The sequence below is a fragment of the Prosopis cineraria genome, unplaced genomic scaffold (assembly GCF_029017545.1).
Source record: "Prosopis cineraria cultivar Desert tree isolate PC_DT_omini unplaced genomic scaffold, ASM2901754v1 PC5, whole genome shotgun sequence".
Taxonomy (NCBI): domain Eukaryota; kingdom Viridiplantae; phylum Streptophyta; class Magnoliopsida; order Fabales; family Fabaceae; genus Prosopis; species Prosopis cineraria.
In genome coordinates this window covers 4,337,087-4,361,574 of record NW_026555336.1, presented here as the reverse complement: position 1 = coordinate 4,361,574, position 24,488 = coordinate 4,337,087, and the positions used below count along the sequence as shown (strand labels likewise).

The 24,488-nt window shown below is 29.4% G+C and overlaps 3 protein-coding genes across 5 annotated transcripts; 1 reads left to right on the top strand and 2 right to left on the bottom strand.

The window, feature by feature from the left end:
* Positions 1-4,137: 4,137 nt before the first annotated feature.
* Positions 4,138-5,240, top strand: LOC129311446 (uncharacterized). 3 transcript variants are annotated; one of them, XM_054953778.1, is made up of 4 exons: positions 4,138-4,360; positions 4,465-4,504; positions 4,605-4,862; positions 4,945-5,240. In XM_054953778.1, exons 1-4 carry the CDS (start codon positions 4,268-4,270, stop codon positions 5,082-5,084), a joined length of 531 nt encoding a protein of 176 aa, XP_054809753.1. In that variant the 5' UTR covers positions 4,138-4,267; the 3' UTR covers positions 5,085-5,240. The 3 variants fall into 3 exon arrangements, with proteins under 3 accessions (XP_054809753.1, XP_054809751.1, XP_054809750.1); XM_054953776.1 differs by having other exon boundaries at positions 4,139-4,360; positions 4,461-4,527; XM_054953775.1 differs by having other exon boundaries at positions 4,263-4,360; positions 4,461-4,504.
* Positions 5,241-5,387: 147 nt separating this feature from the next.
* LOC129311445 (uncharacterized) lies at positions 5,388-6,435 on the bottom strand. The gene has a single exon (XM_054953774.1). The coding sequence runs from the start codon at positions 6,276-6,278 to the stop codon at positions 5,466-5,468; it is 813 nt and encodes a 270-aa protein (XP_054809749.1). The 5' UTR covers positions 6,279-6,435; the 3' UTR covers positions 5,388-5,465.
* Positions 6,436-6,973: 538 nt separating this feature from the next.
* On the bottom strand, positions 6,974-10,290 carry LOC129311825 (galactomannan galactosyltransferase 1-like). The gene is made up of 2 exons (XM_054954297.1): positions 8,897-10,290; positions 6,974-7,221 (listed from the first exon to the last, which is right to left on the bottom strand). The coding sequence occupies exon 1, from the start codon at positions 10,223-10,225 to the stop codon at positions 8,909-8,911; it is 1,317 nt and encodes a 438-aa protein (XP_054810272.1). The 5' UTR covers positions 10,226-10,290; the 3' UTR covers positions 6,974-7,221; positions 8,897-8,908.
* Positions 10,291-24,488: the final 14,198 nt, after the last annotated feature.

Sequence of the window (24,488 nt, the reverse complement as noted above, 5' to 3'; positions counted from 1 at the left end):
TTTTTTTTTTTTTAAGTGATCGAGAGCATTTACTCACTCTCACATATAAATAGATTTGCAACTGCCTATATGTAAATAATGAATATATAAGTATTTATGTATTGCATGTTTGACACAGTTATTTGTACTGGATAAGAACAACGTCACGGACTCACGATGATTTTATGGTTGGACTTTTTCATTATTACCTTTCTTATTTTTAAAGGCTCATTTTGTTGAAGGATTCAGTCCTAACAGATTTATATTTTGGTTACTTTTGTTTCTTCCAAATCATTTATTATGCCCCGTCCCATTTTATTCCTTTACTGCTGTAACAACACCAAATACTCTCTTCATTTTAAATTATAAAATATTTTTAAATAAAATTTTACATATTAATAAATTTTATTAAATACACTGAATAATTTTATTTTTTTAAAATAAAAATATAAACTTCTCAAAATACCTATTATTTAATACATTAAAAAAAGAGATGAAAATTAATTATAAAAAAAAAAAATAATATTAAAATTGATGCATTTAATGAAACCTTAATTTATCCAAAATATTTTATATTTTTTTAAAAAAAATTTTTAAAAATATTTTATAAGTTAGAATGAACTAATAACTACATATGTACAACCACGAACGAGTAGCTGAAAAAATATTTACGTATGGGAAATTGGAATTTTCATAATCTCGGCCGTGCTTTTGGCCAAAATAATAATAATAATAATAGTAATAGTAATAGTAATAATCTCATCCGTGATGTGAAAGGAGTTATTGGGCAGAAAAATTAAACTGAGTTTATTCATATCACTTTATAAAATAGAGTAAAGACATGTAGATATTTTATATATTATTTATTTTATAACAAACTCATTTTATTAACATTATTAATACATTAAAATTTATTTATTTTAATTTGATTTGAAAATTTTTTTCTTTATATTTTGTTAATTTATAAATTAAATGAGAGAAAAATATATTTTCACAAATTAATATCACAAACTAAAAAAAATTTACATATTTTTCTTAGAAAATCAAATAAAAATTTGTTGATGCTAGTATTAAAGTCTTTGATCAAAATTCCATTTTTATATTAATACAAAAGGGTTGAGCTAGTTCACAGCCTCCGTTTGTTGACGAGAAAGGAATGTAGATTTTTTAAAGCCATTTCTGTTTCTGAAAACGCAATAAAAGCCTTCATTGCTTTGATTTCCACTTTTTCTTTAACTGAATTGTTTTGATTTCCAACTTTGAACGTTGAAATCTTATCCAAATTTCCTCTGACCTGAATTATCCAAATCACATTTAGACAATAAAATATACACATCTGTTTACATGTTGTTTTTAAAAAAAAATGAGCAAAAGATTCATTCCCCAATAAATAATATTAAAAAATATGTTTATCGAAGAGATTAAAACAACCTGCGTCTTGTATCTCTTCCCTTTTTCCTTACTTTTTGTTTACTTCTACAAATCGTTGGTTAATGTATAATTAGTTAATTAGTCTTGTTATATCTTTCTCGAAGATCTTAATTATGACTTATGACTGAGAACGTGGAATTTCAAGCAACTCATCCGTTGAATTGTACGTATAATAAAACTAACGCACGAAAGCGCCCATGGGATTTGACAAAACGTCTCTTGTACTGAATTATTGCAATTACTTAATTCTTACTGAAATTATTTTTGTAAAAAGTTATTTACTACTAATTAAGCAACCCATCTAAGTAATACCGTAAAATATAATTTACCAAGTCCAATAAGAAACTTGATGAGAGGATTCTCTGGAAGCCTTGATTATTGTTCTTCTAGCTCTGTACAAATTTCGGTTCACAACTTCTACTAGCATCAACTCTGCTGCAGTTGTATAAAATTATACATGGAAATTCAGAATTTTTGTAAAATGCCACAGTATACCTCCTTTGGTCAAGAAACTAAGTAACTTTTAACCAAATTATACATTCTAATGAATTAGTTAGTAGTTAATTATTTTTAAAATTACATACTCTTTTCATATTTATCTTTATTTAAAATTACACATCTTAATTAATGATATTTTTGAAAAAAATATTATTGTATTTTGAAAACTCAAAATACTTTATATTTTTAAACATTTTTCTTAACAAAATGTAATATATTTTTAAACAGATAGGTTATATATATTATTAAATTTAGGCTTATACTGTATTCTTCCTAATTTTCTTGATTAATTGGTGTGCATAGTTTAGAACATATCTCTAATCTCCAAATCTATATACGGGTGGGATAAAATCTAATTGTAAGAAATAAATTAACAGCCACGTCAATAAATAATAGAGTAATATAGAATTATCTTTTATTTTACTTTTGTAAATTGTGTTGGATGATTTATCTTCATCTTTCTCATTGAACCAAAGTTGTACTCAACGATAAGAATCAAATCGATCAATGCTACATCAGAATTTCCTGCTTTTCTCCATTTACGTTAGTATGAAAAAGTCAAAAAGACCATTCCATCTAGGCCGCCAAAATGAGTGGGCTAGGCTGAAAAATGGAACCCATTTAAAAGCAAGCCGACTTGATCCATTAGGCGTGTGGACCAATCCGGTTAATCCAATTTATTTATTTCTTAATGAATTAAAATATACATCTAATTTTTTAATTTTAAATAAATTTTTATTTTAATCCCTTAATTTTATAAAATATTTTTTTAATCTTATAATCTCAATATAATTAATTTTATTTTAACAAATTTTTATATTAAACTTTCAATTTAAGGAAACATTCTCAAATTTTAACAAATTAAGATTAATTTTTTTAAAAATAATAATAATTAATAAAAAAATTAAAATTAACAATATTAAAATTAAATGATTAAAAAATTATGTTATAAAATTAAAGAAATAAATTAAAACTTTATATAAAATTAGAAGATTAAAAATATATTTTAACCTTTCTTAATATTTTTAAAAACTGACTGACTTACCATTTATTTTTTCCGAATGCAAGCAATTAACATTTGTTTAGTGTTTATGAGTTCATTTTTTTAGATGGAAGAAAATTTGGAGCATTTATGGATTTAATTTTGTTTTTTGCTTTCATTATCCGACCTTGCTATTAGGGCCCGTTTGCTATGTTGAAATTAAGATGGTTGAATTAGAAATAAAAATATAATTTAAAATATTAATACTTTAATATTTCATAATATAAACATTAATTATTTATAAATATTCTCGCACAATTTACAAATCAAATTTTAATTTGAAGGAGGAGTTATAAATTTTGAAGGAAGATTTATAATGTATCATACTATTTTAATTTACAAATCATTTAGCATGAAAAACACATTTACCTATAAATTTCAGAAAAACTAGTTAGGCAATCAATACTTAAAAATAATATTTATAAATTTCAGAAAAATATTTATAAATAATAATATTTAAATTATTAAAATATTTAAAATTTTAACAAAATTTTATCAAAACAAATATAATATTTTCTAAATTCTTTGCCTGTAGTTTCTAATATTGGTAACTCGATAATATCTGATAATCAATAAAGTGATTGCATAAAATGATTATTTTATATTTTATAATTTATATGGATAAAAAATAATATTAGTATATTAAAATTATTTATAGTTTAAAAGACTTAATTAGTATGATCTTTTAATAAAATATTTTTTATAATTTTCTAAATCAATGTATAAAATTTTTAAATCTATTTTTTTATATCAATTAATAGCCAAACTATCATGTATTTAACCAAGTAAGTTATTACTCTATTTTTTAATAAAAAAACTTATATACTTAACTTTATATATTTAAAGTCTTTGTATTTAATCAAGTCAAGATATGTGAATCTTTTAAATATTATTTATCTTATAATAAATTTTTGTTGTTAATTGAATTAATATATTAAAATTCATATAATTTAATTAAATATAAATATAATAAATATATAAAGTTAAGGATATAAATTGTTTTTTTTTTAATATATGAGATGACCTTGACTTGAAGGTGCAGGGTGCCTGACCTCAAACGAAAATTTGGGGGCAAATTAGTATTTTAATTTTTTTTTTTTTAAACCCAGTGAAAAATCTTCTCACATGACAGTAAGAAACCCGAGAGTCTCGAAAGTCGCCACACCACACCACACCAGGTGATCCCTTCTAGGGGAGGCGTGTATTTGAGAAAAATCAGTCGACCACGACCACAGCGTGTGACTCTTCCATTCGTGTTTTTGGCTCTGGTTTATCAAATTAGTAGCACACTGCCTCGTTTTCAATTCTGTGGGTTTCATGAACCGGGAAGAGAGAAAACGCAAGTTCAATGAGGCCATCGTTAACACGCTCTTTCCACCTCCGCCTCAATATGAGTCTCCTCCATTCCATGTACTATTTCTCTCTCACTCCCCTCTTCCTTCCCTTTCTTTCCTTTTTTCCCGGCATTCGCTTCTTTTTCATGGATGATGTAACAATGTCATCATTTTAGCCAGAAGAACAAGAGTCAAATCCTGTGCAGGCTTCGATCCAAGGGTCTGGTTCTGATGCTATTCCAGGTTTTACGCCATATAATTTGTTTTAATTGAAAACTATACTACTCAAACAATCACCAAACTTCTCTTATTTGGTGCAGATGCTTTGGATGGCTATGAGAGTGCCTCTGCAAGCGGCGACGAAGTACAGGAATCTGAGTCGCAAAAGCTGACCAGGGCTCAGCGGAAGAAAATCCGTAAGAAGAAGCTGAAGGAAGAAGCCATCCGTCGCGGAAAATTAATCGGGCCGTTGTTACCCACCAACGGCGACTTGGATGCCCATGAAGGTGCGAATCACCCTCCAGGTGTTCGATCAAATGCCTCTGAGAGCCAGGAATATTGTGGTGCAGACGAGCCAGGTCAGAATCCTTTGTGCACTTCTTGTTGTGTTCCTGATCTTTGAAATTGAACAGCTCAATATTGTCGCATAACCTGGTTTAGGTCCTCCAACCTCGAAGAAAGTAAATCAGCGACGGAAAGCAAAACGAATGGCGAAGGGAAAGCAAAACTCCTCTAATTCTGAAAATCCCAATCAACACCCCACTTCAAATCCTTCTGTTGATCTCAAAGATGACCATTAGCTTCTGATTTGGAACGATGGTGACGTTTCTGTTGAATTAATTTGCAGTAGTAAACGAGAAGTACATGACCATTGTAGTATTAATTATCAGAGACTTGTTAGCTTATACGTGGTCTAAATTCGCGGGGTGAATTCTTCACCGTTGCATTACTACCAACATGAGGATGTCGTGAAGCAAAAGAGACCTGGTGAGTGTTAGCTTATGCAGGTACGATAATATTAGACATTATTTCTATGATGTTCAGGAAGAAGGATCTTCAATTTTGAAGATAAGAATTAAACATACGGACACAGGAAAAGACTCAGCCTGTCTATTGTTTCACACGACAGATACAATTACAATTTTGTTACAACCAACAGGAAGACACATATCAATATCCATTTATTTTGCTGACTTGAACCTCTTGATGTCCTCGAGGCACGCATTTTTGAAGAGGATGACATCCACATTAACACGAATCAAGCGATACCCACCATTCTGATACTGTTGAGGTCCATCACTAGCGGTTCCGAACCTGCCCAAGTAAGGCCCACCACCATCTTTGCGTTCAAGCTCCAAAACTGTCTTCTCCACTTCATCGATCATCATCTTTACCTTCTCATTTTTTGGATTCGTCAAGCAACCTATGCTTGCGCTCAGGTCGAGTGGCCCCACCATTATCATGTCCACGCCGTCCACGCTTGCTATCTCTTTCACGTTCTTCACTCCCGCCTCTGATTCAATCTGACATACTATCAGCAACTCCTTACTGGTTCGGTCCGGGTAATCCGGATCGAGCCCGTATTTCGACGCTCTCACAATGGGTCCGGCCACTGCTCGAACTCCGGCCGGTGGGTAACGGCAATACAACACCGCTTTTGTGGCTGATTCAGGGTCTTCAATCATGGGGAAAATGATGCCCTGCGCGCCAAGGTCGATGGCCTTCCTGACCCAGACCGGCGAGTTCTCGGGAACGCGGAAGATGGCTGCAGTTTGGGTGGCGGCAAGTGCGTGGATGCACGGGAGGGCATCGGAAATTCCGCCGGGGCCGTGCTCCATATCGATGAGGACGAAGTCGTAGCCAACGTAGCCTAAGATCTCTGCGACTGTAGGGGAGAAGCTGAGGAGAGATACGCCGTAGAGGACTTCGCCATTTTGGATTCGGGACTTGAGAGTTTTCGGGGATGCGATGCAGCCATTGTTCATCTTCTCCATTACTAGTTTCGAAGGATCGGTGGACGTAGGATTAGCAATTAGCTAACTCGAAATGGAACCGATAATGGAAGAAAGCTCATTGGATTTGTCCTTTTATGTAACCGTGGAAGATACAGATAACTTATTGGAAATATTATATTGTGTAGTATGGATTTGGCTTTGCTGCCATTGCATCAGAGAGAAGATTTGAGTTGAGATTTAATATTTTTATTTTTTATTTTATATTTAGTAAAATATTAAATTAAATATATTTATAAAAATCTAAAATCTGGAATGTTCAAATTAATCTGGATGGTTCAGATCTTCTATTTGGTGCAATGGAGCTGTCGGCTAGCAAAGCCAATTCCATTGTGGCATGGAGGTAGCACTGTTATTGTCACGAAGCACAGTCACAGCTACTTGGAATTCGGAACTGAACTTCATTTTTTATTCTCAAAATAAAAAAAATTTCCTTTTTTTTTCCCCTTTTGGAGTGAAGTGCATCTTAAACTTCCTGCAGTTGAGCATTCTGGTTTGAGAAAAACGAAAATTAAGAAAGTGGCTGGTAGAAGAAAACAAGTTAGTCACTTCATCAGCTGCTGAACGATCGCGCTTAAAATAGCAGCTGTAAGCCTGTAATTGATATTTGAAAACAAGTCGCGTCCTGAGTTTACAGAGCCATTTCAGATTGTATAAATCATGTGAACATTGGAACGTCATAAAACGCAAATAATTATATTGCTATGCATCTAACATGTCCAGAGAGCCATTTCAACCAGTCAGGATAGAGAAGGGAACGACATAACATGAACATTGTTTTGGGTACAATATGATAAACGAAGAGCAACCCTAAAAGGGAATCAATCTAGGGGTATTGACATACATATAACCTTAACGATAGTATTAATTCCCATGCCCATCTCACGCTCGTACCTCGGTGGCTCGTTACGCGGCTCCTCTAATCCTGTTGATTCCAGTCAAAAGCTCTTCAGAAACTAAAGACAATAATCACCGGCAAACAAGGCCCAATATGGCCCAGAAACTGGCATAGTTATAAAAGGCAGCATGCATCGGAAAATATAATATTATTTATTTATTGTTGGTCCAAGAAAAATGTAGGGAGAAATACCAATTCTCTCTCAAAAAAATTTATTATGGATAAGGATCAATTCAAAATAGATCATTATTAAAATGTAAAATATGACTTGTTATTTTTCGAATGAGACTTGTTGTTGGTCCTTGTTCGTGATTAGTTTTCTTAAAAGGAAGCTGACTATAATTCTCCCAAAAATATATATGGGAAAATTAAAAGTAAGAATCAATAGATACAATTAATTACTCTACATGATCAAATAATTTTAATATTATTATACATGACTAAAGGATCTAGATGTAATTAAAATTTGTTGTGTGTGTACACGCTTTTAACAAGTCCTCATTGAAAAAAGTCACATTTTCATTTTTAACAACAATCATTTTTGTTATTATCAACTTCAAAAAAATTAACTTAGTAGTGGAAATGAATAAGTGTTGTAATTTAGTGAATAAGTACCCATTCGAAAAAAAAATCTCATTTCCATTTTAACAATAATTTTTTAAAAATAATTTAAAAAAATGTGGAGAAGAACAAATGTTGTGATTTGATTAATAAGTCTCCAATTCGAGAAATAAGTCTTATTTTTATTTTAACAACAATGAATTCCTTCATTAATAACTCCAAAATATTAACTTGACAGTTGAAAAAAATTATTGTAATCTGATGAACAAGTCTTCATTCAAGAAAAAGCAAGTTTCATTTTTATTTGGATAACAATAAATTATATGTATATATATATATATATAAGGAATATTTTTATGTTTTCACAATAAATTTTAATTACATTTAGGTCATTCAGTCCTACAAAATAACATCAAAATTATTTAGTTTGCATATCAATTAATCATGTATAGTGATCTTTGATTATGATTTTTCCAATATATATTAATTTTTATTTGTATTTCAAATAAAGTGCCATTATTGTATTTTTTTTTCACTATAATTCAACTCTCATCACCTAATGAGATATAGGCCATTCAAATTTAATTTGGACGATTCATATTTAAATTTTTTAGTTTATATTTTTGTTTTGTATTTATTAAAATAGATAATGATAAATTTTTAATAAATCTACTTGTGACCAATCTGGATAGTCTAAATTTAATTTAGATGGTTTAAATTTAATATTAAAATTATTTATAATTTTTATAAATTGATATACAAATTTATGGTTCAAATTTAAAATTTTTAACTTTCCTTTTTTTAAAAAAAAAAAAACCTCAGTGTCCTGTCAGTCTGGATTGGCAAGTTGTGCTTTTCTCATTAAAAATAAATCGTGTATAAAAAATTTTAATACTAAATCTCGATTTCCTATAATAGATATAAATAGTTAATTTATAAAAAGAGTTTAATACTAAATTATGCTATTCACATTGAATTTGTACCGTCTAATTTGATAATAAATAAATTTATTAAAAATTAAAACTTTTAAATTTAAAACAATATTCCTAAATCTGGACAACCCATGACCCTTATCTCATCACCCATGAGGAGTCGAGTTTGTGCGCATATAATTAATTAATTAAAAGAAATAAGTAATTACCTAATGAGGGTGTCAGGCAGGGTAATCGAAAGGGGTAGGAGAAACGGAGTTATCCAGCAGATCGGGATGCACGAAACCGTAGTTACGCAGCACCTGATTATCAGCAAAATTCAGAGCCTTCTTCATTCCATCCCAACAAGCGTCCCCTGAATACCTCTCATCGTGATTCCCATTGCAAGGTTGGCAGCCCGTGAAGTGTGTTATGAACGGCCTCTTCCAGCTCGCGTCTTTCAGTTTCGCCACCCTCGCCGCACCGTAACTCTCACTCACCATCTCTGCATGCCTCCTCCTCAGCCTCGTCTCCTCTCTCTCTACTTCATTGTATTTCTCTGAAATATTCTCAAACGTCCCTACCAGATTCTCCCAGTACCCCGAGAACGCGTACTCTGTTTCTAAGTAAATCTTGTTCCCCCATTTCTCTTTCTCTTCCCCGATCAAGTAAGCCAGCCCTGCCTGATCATCGGACTCCGGGTAATTCTTGTCCTTGAAGGTGTTTCTCTGTATCTCGCCCCACTTTTTGTAGTCCGGTGACTGTGGGCCCATGCTCGTCCACACGTCCATGAAATCCAACGACCACTGGCAGTTTCTAATCAGGAACACGCCGGCGTTTAGACCCATCGAGCTTTTCTCTTCTTGTATCAGAGTGGGCCACCCTTGAATCATAAGGTTGTGATCCTTGTAACGGCGCAATGGGAGCTTGAAATCCATGTCCGTGAACATGGCATCCGAGTCGACCCACCAGATCCACTCGGCCTCCGGATGGGCCAGCATCGCGGCTTTTATCATCGGATACTTGGACCAGTACGTTTCCATCTTCGGATGAAGCAGCACGTTGTTGTAGAAGATGTTGTACCCGTGGACACGGCAGTAATCCACTTTGTTCTTGAAGAACCTCAGGAGCAGGTGATCGCCGATCGGATTCTGACAAGGAAACGGCTGAGATCCCGTCACAATAAGAATCCTCTCTTGCAATCCCTGGATGAACGACGGATGAAGCGACAGCCACTCCTTCCGTTTGTCGTCCCAGTTCTTCATCGGATTGTCCAGTGAGTACCCCATTTCGGGGTCATCGTAGAAGGTTTTTTCCGGGGCGTCGTGTCGGAGATCAGGACCACGAGTACTGGAGGCACAGCTCAGAGCGCCGTCGGGACCTTTTAGGGATTTCAACTTACTGGTGACGGACTGAAAGTTCGCGTTTTTAGCAGGAAACGGGGCAATGAAGGACCAGAAACCCCAAACCACAAAAACAGCAGCGACCACACCTCCGAAGAAGACACAGCCATCGGAAAGCAATATCGGGGTTTTGTTTCTGGAATTGAGCCTAGCCATGATAGCTTGATTTTAGAATCAGAATGGTCCGGAGAGAGCATTTTATAGAAGAGAGGACGGCGCGGTGATTTAAAAGTTACCAGGTGGCCACTTATAAGTGACCTGGTTGGCGTGTCTGATATGTAGACGTGTAGCGTCTGGTTATGGAAAGGATGAAGCTTGCGTGAACTATACATGTGGGAGTGTGTTGTGGCTAAAGTATAAATTAGCGGAGGTCGTCAATGGTGGAAAAAGAGAAGAAAATTCCAAATTAGCTCCCCGAAATTAAGAACAAAGTGGTGGGTTCAGTGTTCAGACTTAGACGTGTAGGAGCTGGAGACGAAAGCTCGTGTATTATTATTATTATTATTATTATTATTATTTCACTTTTAAGTTGGAACCGGGTTCCGAGCTTGTCCCACGTAGATCATCTTGCTAGAAATTGTGCCTTAGACTAATAATTTTACTATGAACATTATTATTTAATAAATTTTTTATTAACATATTAATTATATATTTGTTATGATAACTATATCTTTAAATAAGTTATAATAATTGTCTTAAATGTTATTGGTCGATCATCTGAGAGATCATAGATGAAATAAAATTAGTATAACTTCAATTAATTATAAAGATATTAATCAAAATCATAAGTACTTAAAAGGATACAAGGTATTGGGCCAACTCGTTATGAGAAAGCTTCATGATACAAGTCATAAACTTATCTTATATGTAACCATATCATTAAGCCCTTTGACCTAAGATCATCATGAATTTTTATATGATGACTACTAAACTTTGACTTAGTCAAAAGTAACCTTTAACCGAGTGATCATAAATGCTATAATTGAGTTTAGTTATATTTATGAAGAGGAATATGAGTAGTCAAGATGAAATTTATCCTTCACAATAATTGAGAGATATTGCTAGGCCCCTCCATGAGTAAGATTGAAAAATGTATGCTCATACTATAATTGAAAGGTTTTTTCTATTACTATAGTCAGTACACTTAGAGATCAAAAAAATAATGGTTAGATAAAGAAAAATGACAATTTCATATCTCACACTTAACCAAAATATGGTGTGACAAAAGAGATGTGATACAATTATATGATATGTTACATCAGACCATCAATTTCTATATGAATTGCATAGTCAAAATTTCTTCTAGAGACTACTTGAGACTTGTAGACTAGTAGTATTATTGGCTTATTGCCAATTTCATATGAGCCTATAATATCGCATGTAAAAATAACTCAACTCGAGTTATAATATCCAAATTCATTAAATCTAAAATGTATCTAGATTCAATGAATATAATACTTTATCTAAAGTAAATGAATTATATATATATATATATATATATGCATTTAAATATTTATATGATAAATATTTGTATATGTATATATATATATATATGTATATGATGTATAAAATTTAAAATATAATATAATATATATTTATATATTTTCAATATATATATATATATATATTTGTATATATATAAATAATATATATATATATATATATATATGATATATGTTATATTGTATTGTATTATTGTGTTAGTTTTAAGTTTTGTTTTATATGATAAATTAAATTTAATAACTAACATGATATAGGAAGATATCATATTAGTTATATAATTTGAACTTATGAGATAAATTTAAATTAAATATGATATCATATATTTAATTTATGAGATAAATTAAATTTAATTTCGTTGGCTACAAAAAACCTAATCTAAGATAAAAGGGATGAGTTTCTAATGTGTGAGTCTCTTGACGACAAAACTCTTTGAGAGCCACAAAAATATCCCAAAAAACAAAAAGGGTGTTTGATTTAAGGATAGACAGACATTAGATATGGAGAGCGTTACCACGTTATTTGTGTTAAAAAGGTGTTCATGTGGATATTAATAGAGGGAGCAGATTTAGATTGTTAACTTCTAAAATCCAAATACTTGAAGAAAATACGTGAGAAGTATGAAAACAAAAAGATAACTATTCTATCTACCTTAATTTAAACGAGTTTGATTGGTTTTGATCATGATTGGGATTTGAATTTTAATTTTCTACTACACCTCCCAATCCAACACAAATTCCAATCTCTAGAGCTCGAACTCTACCTCTGGGTAGGAGGATATAACTTTCCAATTCAATTTCAGTGCTCAACACATAAACCTTGCGTTTTGCGGTGTTAATTTTTTTTTCTTTTCTTTTTGTTAAATCACAACATTGTTTTATACTTATAAATAAATATTATAAAATTATTATTTTAATATTTAATAAATAAATAAATTTAACTTGTTAAAATTTGACCTAAACAGTTCAGATAAAAATTTTGGTCTAAACAATTTAGAATTGTAGTAAAAAAATAAAAATGTAACTAAATATATTCTATGAAATATTTTTTATTTTATTGATTTTGCATAGTTGTCCATCTATGAGATGTAATATTATTTAAGACATAGCCAGTATTAAATATAAGTACTTTTTTTAATAGGAATTTAAACATTGTTTTGTTACATCGTGAGAAATTAGTTTATTTTGCTAGACTCAACTCCTATTTTAAATTTTTCAGGTCATTTTTTTGGGTAATTTTTTTAATATAGTTTTGAATTGTTCAAACCAAAATTTTTATCTGAATTGTTGAGATCAAATTTTAACAAGTTAAATTTATTTATTAAATATTAAAATAATAATTTTATAATATTTATTTATTATTATAATAATTTTTTGATTTACAAAAAGAAAAAAAATTAACACTACAAAATGTAGTGTTTTGGTATTGAGTACCACGATGCTCATTCTAAGATAAGCACTAAAACTGAATCCTATAACTTTCTTGTTAGTAGAACAAGTGTCCATTATTTTTACATCACTACAAACTACAAAGCTAATGCATTTATTATTAGGTTATTAGAAAAACATAATTATCAATTTTTATAGTTTTATGATATTTTACTTTTAGTCCTTATAATTTTTTTTTATTTTTAGTCCTTATAGTTTCAGTAAAATTAAACGACGTTTGTGATTCAAATCCCTAAAATTTTAATATTTTTAGTTCTTATAATGATTGAAAAAACTATAATAACTAAAAGCAAAATCCAATAAAATTATAGAAATTAATGATTTGGTTTTTGTTTTATTATTTGTACCATGTAGGTTATCTTATTTAATTTAGTTTTTTAATTAAACTTTCATAAAGTAACTTCAACATAACTTAGTTTTTGTAATTGAACTTTCTTAAAGTAACTTCAACATATAATTGTGTTAACTTTGAAATGAAAAAATTTATTTATCCAAAATGTAAATTTGTTAATTAAATGAAGCGAATGTTAAATTTCTTAGATGATAGACACGAATTATAAGGCTACAATTCCATGCTTTTCCCTTGGGAATGTATAGGGTGCCTTACGTTATGTCTCATATTAGAGGAACTTGAGGAGGATCTTTCTATATAAGTGAGTGCATTGCATATCTCACTGAATTAACTTTTTGGAAAGAAAGTAATAGTCTTATGATAAAGTGGTATTAATTAGAGCCAAACCTAAGTTTGTTGAGGTGGTGAGCCCTTCTGGTGGATTACCAGTGACAGAAGCATCACGAATTGACTGGGGGATCGGAGCTATTATATTCCACATATGAGAGACTTTGGGAGGGTCCTAATTATATAAATGAGTGCATTACACATCCCAATATCCTAGCTTTTAGAGAGAGAGAGAGTAATGCCCCGCAATACTTGCCTCTCTTATCAGTGTGTTTTGACTCGAGGCAATTTTTAAATTTAAATATATATTACTAATATAATGTCTAGGAGATGAAGCAAGTGATGTATACTCCTTTTTTAAAGTAACGACTAAAATTATATAATTATTTGTACATATACGAATGAGATTGCAAAAGGAAGGCACTAAATCACATTTTAAAGTTGTATAAATGTATTATATATATATATATATATATTTGGGTTCTTATAATTTTATTGGGTTTTATTTTTAATTTTTATAGTTTTTTTCATTATTTTCAGTTTCTATAGTTTCAACAAAATTAGATAATTTTTGTTACTTAAATCTCTATAGTTTTAATATTTGTAGTGTTTTCAATCCCACTCGAAAAAAATTACAAAGACTAAAAATAATATTCAATAAAACTATAGAGATTAAATATTATGTTTTTCTTTTTATGTATACAATAAGAACTTAACCCTTAATTTATACTCACACCCCATCTCACTCTTACCCTCTAAGCTGCCTTAGGTGGTTAATGTATTATATGTCCTGTTATGTAAAATTAATGCATGGATACTTTAATGTGGCAAAAAAAAGAAAGAAAGAAAGAAAGGAAGGAAGGAAGAATAGAAAAAGAAGATACAATTGCAATTACATGTAGGCCAGTACGAAGCAGAGAGTTCTTAAGTTTTTGTTGGTTGGGATGAAGAAGGATATATAAAGTAGGAGATTAAAAAAAAACAAACAAACGAGCAGAGTAACAAGGTGGAAAAGGACACAACGGACAGAAAGAACAAGTAATTTCTAATTCAAGGAAACGTCTCTACGTATAATGTAAAGAATTCTGATTATATGTAAATGAAACAGATAGCGTGAATACATGTTCCCAACATAGTAACCTCCAAAACAACAACTCGGTGAATCTTGTCGTGTTCGGATTCAATGTGAAGAGTTACGTTAATCCTCGATCACACACACGGAATGCGTGTTGATGCATAGCATGACCTAAACAATAGATTAAAAGATACATAGATCTCATATAATGCCTTGTATCGTGTAGCGCTCAAGTTTGATGATAAAGATTACAACTTTTCTAAAATGAAACCATTTTATTTAGAGCAAAGAAACTACTGCTCCAACATATATATTGATTTAATGTAGTATTTAGATCTCTTGCAATACTTCTCTCAGTGTAGTTTTCAGGCGCAAGTGCGCAACCTGTTGAGAAGATGAGTCTATTATAACTAAAAAGAAATCCATAAACATCATAAAAGCGTTACATTCACAATACACTTAGGCATTGCATGATATAAGGTATACCATGATTTAGCCAATATATATATATATATATATATAAATAAGGTACTATGAAATGGATCCATATCTTCAATCTATAGTTTATTAGTTTTGATCATGCATAGCATGCATGGACATGAATTCAATGTGAGAATTAATTAACTCATCACATTGAATCCAAACATGACAAGATTCACCGCATTTTAGTTTTGGAGGCCACTTTAGACTTGGAATATGTATTCTCGCGCAATCTATTTCATTTACGTATACAATCCAAGTTCATTTAAAATGTGTTTGTTGAGAACAATAAATTACCAGGCGTGTCAGAGACGCTAAGTTTTAATTAATGGCAAAAGTTTCGAGCTCTCTTGCTATAATTTACCCAGACATAAAAGATATACAAGAGTTAAAATAATAAATGTTTGATTGATGCTAAAGAATTATAAAATGTTAAATATTACAAGATTTAAAATGAAATTAAAGCTACACATAAAAACTATTTGATGAATTTAAGAATTACATATGTGAAAATGTCAGTATTTAGATAAGTGTTGTTGTTCCCTTTCTTGTGATTTAATCCTCCTTTTATAATGGCTTTGCTATGGCAATTGCTTCCATGAAATCTGGAACGTACTTACAAAATATTATAGATTCACTATGCACGATCTATAAAATTCATAGCATGGTCTATTAGCAATACATTCCATTGTTTAACGGCCAACCCATGTCTTCAATATACTCATGAATAATGGTCATATCTTTGCAAGATTCGTGGCCTGTTGAGATTATGATTTTATATACCAACGAACTAAGTAGTGGCTTCGAGACTTAAGGGATGTGAGGACCCCTGCTTATTTGACTAAGTTATTCTCTTGAGATTTGAGATCTAGACTGACCCTTTTGTTTTAGCTCACTTATTAGGTATAACACTTTAGTTATTTAGCCCATTTTAAGTTATAGCCCTCTATAGGTAACGTTTCAATTTTAACCTAAACAAAATGTTAAGACTTTCATAACATTTCTATTTGTATTTTTATGTATAATCCAATTACAAGCTGTGACCAAAATATGTGAACAAAGCATGCATAGAGCTAAGTTAGTTATAATTGGATTATATATAACAAAAAATAAATATATAAATATTATAAATATGTAAAAGAAACATATTGCGCCGGAATACATGTTCCCAATTTAAAGCAGCCTCCAAAACTAGAATGCGGTGGACCTTGTCGTGTTTGGATTCAATATGATAAAACTATCCTTTCTAAACCAGTCGTTGCACATACTGTTTAGAAAATACGACTAGCGACATTTTTGTTAAAAAAAAAGAAAAAGGAAAAAAATGAGACTAATTGACTTTCTAAAATAGTTCCGTATCAAATCAGTCTTAATAATAAAAAAGCTTTTGTATAAATTATTTAAATTAGTTATTTCCCTAATTTTTTAAACCGGGTGGAAGAATAACCTTTCTAGAATTTTTTTTTAATTATTGTATTTTTTTGAAATTTTCTAGACCGGTTGTATGAACATTCGGTCTACACAAAGTAGGTTAAAGTCAATTTTTTTTTTAAATTTTTTTTCTGGGTGCTTTTTAAATTGATCTTGATAAAACCAGTTTAAAATGTTATTTTCTAAACTAGTTATACAATTGATTTAAAAAGTGTTTGGTTGTCTTAACAACCCAGATTTAAAACAATTTGAAAACCAGTTTAAAAAGTTAGTTTTACCATGTTTGAAAAATCTTTTTCGATACTAGTGTGATGAGTTAATTAATTCTCACATTGAATTCATGTTGATGCATAGCATGATCAAGACTATAGATTAAAGGATATGAATCCGATGTATAGTACCTTATATCATGCGGTGCTTTAAGTGTAGTTCTAAATGTAACACTTTTATGACATTTATAGGTTTACTCATCTTCTTTCTAACATGTAACCCTTGAACACTGCACACTACACTGAAAGAAGCATTGCAAGGGATCTAAATTGAAGAGGAAACTCCATTATTAATCTGTAATACTACATCAATGATAAACAAATTGATAAGTTTTCGATGAGCTTATATATCAATGATATATAATATATATTACTTACACTATCGTAAATCAATATAACCAAACAATCAGACATGAACTTACTTATAATTGATATACAATTGTATATCAATGATGTAGTATTGTAGATTAATAACATGAAAAATATCTAATCATTTGCCCCAAACAGATCAAATATAGTCCACAAAAAATTTTGAACTCTTCACTTATCATAGAGAATCAAATATCAAAATTAATAAAATAAAAAATCATGAATCTGTGGCTCACTCACACTACTCTACTATCTCACATTTGTCTCTCACTGTTTTGACTATGGCTCACTCATACTGCTCTGTTATCTCAAGTTTGTCTCTCTCACATCAAGTTTCATCTTCTCTCTCGCATTTGTCTATTTCATTCTCGAGATTTCTTGCATTTTGAATTTTCTAGTGTTTGAAAAAAGAAAATATTAAAAACGACAGTTTTGTAAAATAATTAGAATATAAATATTAAAAATGTCATTTTTAAAATTTAAGAAAGGATGGGCTATTTTTTTTTACTTAGTTTTATAATATGAACTATCTATGTAAAAGCCCCTTAAATAAATTGGTTGTTGTAATTAAGCAAAGAGGAGCACTTTATGGTTTGCTAGAATATTAGAAAATAGGATGACAAAACTTTTTAGTCCTTCAAATGTGTTGAGCAATTTGGTTTCTCAAATTTATTTTTTATTAATTTGTTTCCTTGCATATTTTATTAAATTATTATGGTAGTCTTTTAAGTTTTAAAATATAATTTCACTCTCAAATTAATATAATTTATAAAATATATTGATGACTTAGTGTGTATATATAGTTAAATGAGAAAAAAATTATTCTTCAAATCAATTTAATTTGTATCAATATAATTTCATACACTCTATTTTGTAATTTTAATTTATTATACTTAAACAATTAAACTTATTTTCATTAATCTACATAACAACTAGCAACATTCCATTGTCTATTCTAGAAAATATTAATAGTGTTACCCTCCCTTTAAATAAGGACTAAATTGATAATTAAAACAAATTTAATAAATCAAATAAAAAACTAAGATAAATTTGAAGAATTAAAAGCACTAATAGAAAAAAAAATTGATTTGTTTGTAGTTAAATGGAATATATCTCACTAAATGGGCATTAGTGAAGGATTTTGTCCTATGAAAATTTTGTAGCAAAAAACAAGTTTGCTAATTTTAATGACGAAATACATTTTTTTGCTAATTTAGAAAGAGATCTCTCACTAAACATGTTTATATTTAAAAATATCACTTAATATCACATCACCCTACCACAAGTCACCTATCACTTTGTGACTCATGCCATGTCATTTACCACCTCTTACCTTGTCACCTATTCTACTTTTTAAGCCTTATACTTTTCTTACTTGTCAATTAAATTGAAATGCACTTACATTTATCATATAAGAAATTAAAATATGTTATTTAACTACATACACATATATCAAATGATATATTATAAAAAATACACATGTATATTATAATTTATTTTTAATTATTAATTTGATAAAAAATTATATTTCTATTTATATGACTCTTTTATTACATTTTTTATTAAAATAATATTTTTGTTAGAAAAGTGAACTTAAAATAAATTAAATATTAAATAATTTTTTATGAAAAAAAGAATATTTTATTTAATTTTTATTTTTAAAAAAAATAATTAAATATACAATTAAAGGTCATTGTTAAAATTTATTTTTTTTTATAGTAATTGGCTAGGGATAGAATTTCTCACTAACATTTTTAATATTTTAATAATTATCTTATTTTTAGAGAGATATAAAATACCTCACTATTTTTCTTGATAATTATTTATTTTTAGAGAGCTATAAAAATGTGTTTCTAATTACCTCATTAATTATCTTATTTTATAGAGAGATTAACAATCCTTGTTTTTTTTTTTTGCTAATTTTAAGCTAAGCTACAAAATTAACATTTGTTGCTAAATTTTTGCTAATTTAATATTTTAGAGAAGAATAAATTATTTCTCACTAAATTTCCTTGCTAATTCACATTTTTATAATAGTGAAGTTTCATTATCCTAAATACAAACTATATTTGGCATGGATCATCATCGTAGCAATCTCTCTCCATATCTTACTTCACAATAATAGCAAGTGGAGAAAATGTTGCTCTCTGCATATTAAATTATAAGGCACTTTTAAAATAGTTTTCTGTCCTAAAATATGAGACCCTTTGAATAAATTAAAATTTTATTAAATATTTTAATTTTAATATTACCTTTACTCTCTCTCTATAATTAATTTATGTTCATTCTCTTTTTAATATATTAAATGATAAGTATTTTTAAAATTTTATATTTTTATTTTGAAAAGATAATGTTGTTAAATGTAGTTAATAAAGTTTATTGGTATGTGAGATTTTTTTTAAAAGTATCTTATAATTTGGGATGAAGAGAGTATCATTTTTCATATTACTTATAAGCCACTATCAACATGTTTTATTGAAATTAAAAAAATTTTAAAGTTCATTCAATTTCTTTAAAAATTTAATAAGTTTTTGTCTTTGCTCTTATTAAACATACATATTTTTTTAAAAAAAATATGGACTCCATTAATAAGAAAAAAACAAGAAGGTACTATACAAGAGACCTGAATGATAAATGCATATATAACCGATAATTAGGTATAGATTTTAGATTATATTTGATTAAATTTATTAATATTTTATACTTATTTAATTAACATTTATATATTTTTCTCTTATTATTTAATTATAGAATATGAAAGAATTTTGTTATAGCATCTATTAAAATTTATCTTTTCTATATTTTGTAGGAAAGAAAGTAAATCAAATTGAAGAAAATTAAGAAAAGAAAGGAAAAAAATAAGGAAAGAGTAAGAAAATCAATAAACCAAAACAAAAGTTGTGCGAGTCCACGCCGAAGAATTGAATATCTCTACTACTGATCCCTAATTTGAATTTTGATACATGTGGGCAACATGACTTGCGCCCATATAAGAGATAAAAGATATATTTTGGAAATTGAAAAAATAGAAAAATAATATTTTAGCATTTTGGAATGAATAAGAAAATTTATCTGCTGCTGGTAAAAAAAAAATTTATCTGCTGAATACTATAAATAAAGGCATCTAGGGTTATTCAAGGGAATCCAAATTTATATATGAGATTTAGGAGGCAATTTGTTACAACAACCAAAGGCTTTGAGATTAGATTGAAAATTGAAGAGTCACTGTGGAGCTTGTAAAGGGAATTTTTTTTTTTTTTCAATTCTCTTCTTTTTCTACTTTATGCCTTTAATGCTTTGTGTTGTTATTGAATTTTTCTACACAGTTTTTGAGTAGTCTTGTTTCATCTTAGGGATTCTATAAACATTTATGCTTTCATGATTTTATTTGTTCTCATAATATGGGATGGCCAACTATTTGAGTTTTGAAATTCGCCTTTCAAAAAAGGGAATTGCTTTTAGACTATTTATTAAGTAATCTAAAATTAAAATTTGTCTAATTTGTATTTGAGACAGACATATATTTAAAAGCACTAGGTAATGTTTTAATACTGGAGTATAATTGAATTAGGATTTGCATGAAATATTATAGAATAGTTAGATTATAGGTTTTTATGATCGATGAATATTTAAATTTAAATTAGAGCCTTAATTCTAAAGTTAAAATTAAGCTCAATAACTATAAAAATTGAATTGTAAATTATATAAGGGGATTAGAATTCCTAAAGTGTTCGTTGATTACTTATCTCTCTCGAAGTCAGTTTTATTTCTTTTGCTAGTATTTAAATTTTTAGATTGTAAAAAAATTCACTCTTTGATTGGTTGGCTTAACTAAAATCAAATTAAATTTCATTTGTGTCCAATTCCTTTTACTTTAGTTCCTTGTGCGATAATTTTAATTCACTTTACTATATTTGCTCCGTACAATTGTGGTGCGTTTAGATTTTGTGCATATCACTAAAAAAAAAAAAAAAAAAACCTAAAGTCTTTCATTATCATCTCTCCCTGTGTTAGTAAATAGATAATAATAAAAGAAACAAAAGTTTTTGAGAGAACCTATCTAAGAAATCTGCTCCACTGTTTTGTTACCTGCATGCATGATTAAAAGAAACTCGACCATCCCTGCAAATAAAGGAAAGACCTAACCTCCTTAACGATGTCTCTCAACAAGTAATTAGAATCACAACCCCTAAGAGTTAAATTGCCAACTAAAACCCCAAATCTTGTGGTCTTCCATGTGATGCAAAGTACCTCGACATCCGCTCCTACCCTTATCTCTAAAATAACCATCAACTTGTAGTTTGAACCATTCCTCACTAACAGTGGCCAAGGCCTTCATGTTCTAGATTCTTCCAACTTAAATCAACTACTCTCCATCTATTAAATATACATATTATAATAAAGTAATTTTTTTTATCAATATTTAATTAAAATAAAAGAGAAAATTCTTAATAAAAAGTTTTTTCTGAGCCAATTTTATTTATCATAAAAAAATTATAAATACTAATAGCCGAAGCCAACAAATAATCCAAAAACTTATTTAGTCCTATGAGAATAATAATAAAATATAAAAAAAAATATTACTACCTGTCAATAAATTAGCAAGCAATAAAGAAGATGTAACTTTAAAAAGTCATAGGATACATTTTTTTAGAGTCCATCATTGCTAAACGGTTAGTAGCTTTATTTTTATTGGTGAGCCACCAAAGAAAACTGAACACACTTGCTAGATTCAAAGGTTGATAAAATATCACAATAACAGGTATATGGTTTCTTACCACCTACAGTTGCTGAACTTCAAGGTCTTATGGAAGGATTGAGAATTAGTAAACAGTATAATTTTACTCATATTTACTGTCATGTTGATTGCATAACTTTGATTCAGCTTTTACAACAGGAATATGTGCCAGATCATCCACTTAGGCAAGAGGTATGTGAAGTTAGACAGTTCCTATTTTCGACTAAAGACATATATGTTCAATACTGTATTTAGAGAGACCAATCGTGTGGCAGATTATCTTGCCAAGAACACACATAATGTGACTGATTGCTTTATCCTTTTGAATACACCCCCGTCAGGTTGTCTTGGTTTCTACCATTTGGATAGAAATGTTCAATCTATTTTGTTTGTTTTTCCTTTAGTGTTAGGAATTTTCAAGCCTAGGCTTATCTTATAATTTAAAAAAAAAAAAAGAAGTATATGGGTTTTCCCCTCTTTTTGACCAAGGAAGGAGTATATGGTTGTATGGGATAATTTGGAACCTGTGAGGTACCGTTGAGTATCATGTGGGAGAAGAAGTGGGTCCTCTGTTTTGAAGCTCCAAGATTTTTGAGACCAGCAGCTGTGAAGGTCCAAAATAAGCATTTATGAGACGCAATATAATGCTCCCCAACCGACAAGTACTCCAACCATGGTCACATGTGGAAGAAAAAAAGGCTCAATAATATAAGGACCACATTATTATTGATTAGTAAATCCTTGGCCAAACAAAAATAAATCGTTTTTTTATGCACTTATATTATAATTTACGACATTTATTTAATATAACAATAATAATACGCTCCATAGTCCATATCATCAAGATTTATTAAGTGGTCCATTTTTAGGATGATTAAATGCATAACTTATTTTTTGAGAATCCTTGAAAGAGTGTATTCTCGATCTTTATTCATATATAACTTTCTAAACATTAATTCAACTAAAAATTTTTTTTGTGAATTTTTAAAAAATTACATTTATGATATTTTGTAAAAAGGTTATATTTTAATCCCCGTAATTACTTTTTATGCTTAATTTGACGTACCTAACTTGAAATTTTAAGGCCAGGTCTTTATAGTTTACCATCTTTTAAATTTAATTTATGATTAAAAAGTATGATAGTACTTTGTCAAACTTTATTGATGTAATTGCTTTTGTATCATTTTGATTTTTGACACTGTAAATATATAGTTTATGTTAGAAACAGATAAATAAATAATGAAAAATGATTGATTAAATAATTCAAAAATAAGTACAGAAATATTAATCACAGAGACTACATTAAAAAGGATATGAACTTTAAGAACTTAATCATAAAATTTCAAAATAAATTTAAAATTGAGTGAAATGACAGGGATAATTTATGTACGTATGAGACGTGTTTTAGTTTTAGAAAGTAAGTGTACATTTTTAACACAGATTAAAAAAAATTAACTTCTACGCTTTTGAAATCAAAAAGATAAATCCAGCGTTACTTTATTTTTTTTGGCCAAAATAAATCCAGTGTCAATGAATAAAGTAAAAACATGGGGATGCAGAAGCTCTTCATGTCGCGACTTCCAGTTACCAGGCTTTTGCTTTTTTTAGGAAAAAAATAATTGATTTATTATTAGTTTTTCCCTTCAAGCTCTCTTACTCACACATCACCCACTTCCCTTCATATATATTATGGAAAATAGATGTTAATTAGGCATAAATCATGTTCGAAAATGCAAGTATATTTTGTTTTCATTACCGTAATAGTTAATCACTCTGATGCCTAGACATAAAATCATCGTCATAATGAATATCGCGGACCCTCCTAACCTCGCTTTCTTTTGTAAAAAGTAAAAAACTTCATGATTTCTTTCATAGAAAATAGCAAAATGGTAAAATAAAATTTACCAATTATGACCCTCAATTTTATTTAGTTAAAATTTCAGCTCCCAATAAGTGGCCTCTAAATCCGCCAGTTCCTACAGTTAATACAGATTTTCTATATTACGCAGCGTTTAAATTAGCTGGGGAAGGAACTGATCTAAGCTTAATCAAAGACTTTGAATTTGAGTCCTAACCATACAACAACAATTAAATTCTCTATAGAATATATGTTTTTAAAGAGATGCCAACACTGAATTAAGGAGGAAAAAAAAAAAGAAAGAGAAGGTGCCCAAGAGCTGTTAATTAGATTAACCTGAATAAAAAAAAAACATGTGATACCGAAATTCACACCAAATAAATACAGATTTTCTTACGGTTCTAAGTTGGCAACACAGACAATTCGAACTACATCCGTCAAGCAAAGTTAGTTGGAAAGGAAAGATAATGTTTTTGATAGCGAAATGATAAAAGAGTGAAGTCTCTTTCAACTTCCTCACCGAGAACCATTAATAATTAACATCCAGGAGTCAAGGACAGACTCAAGGCAGG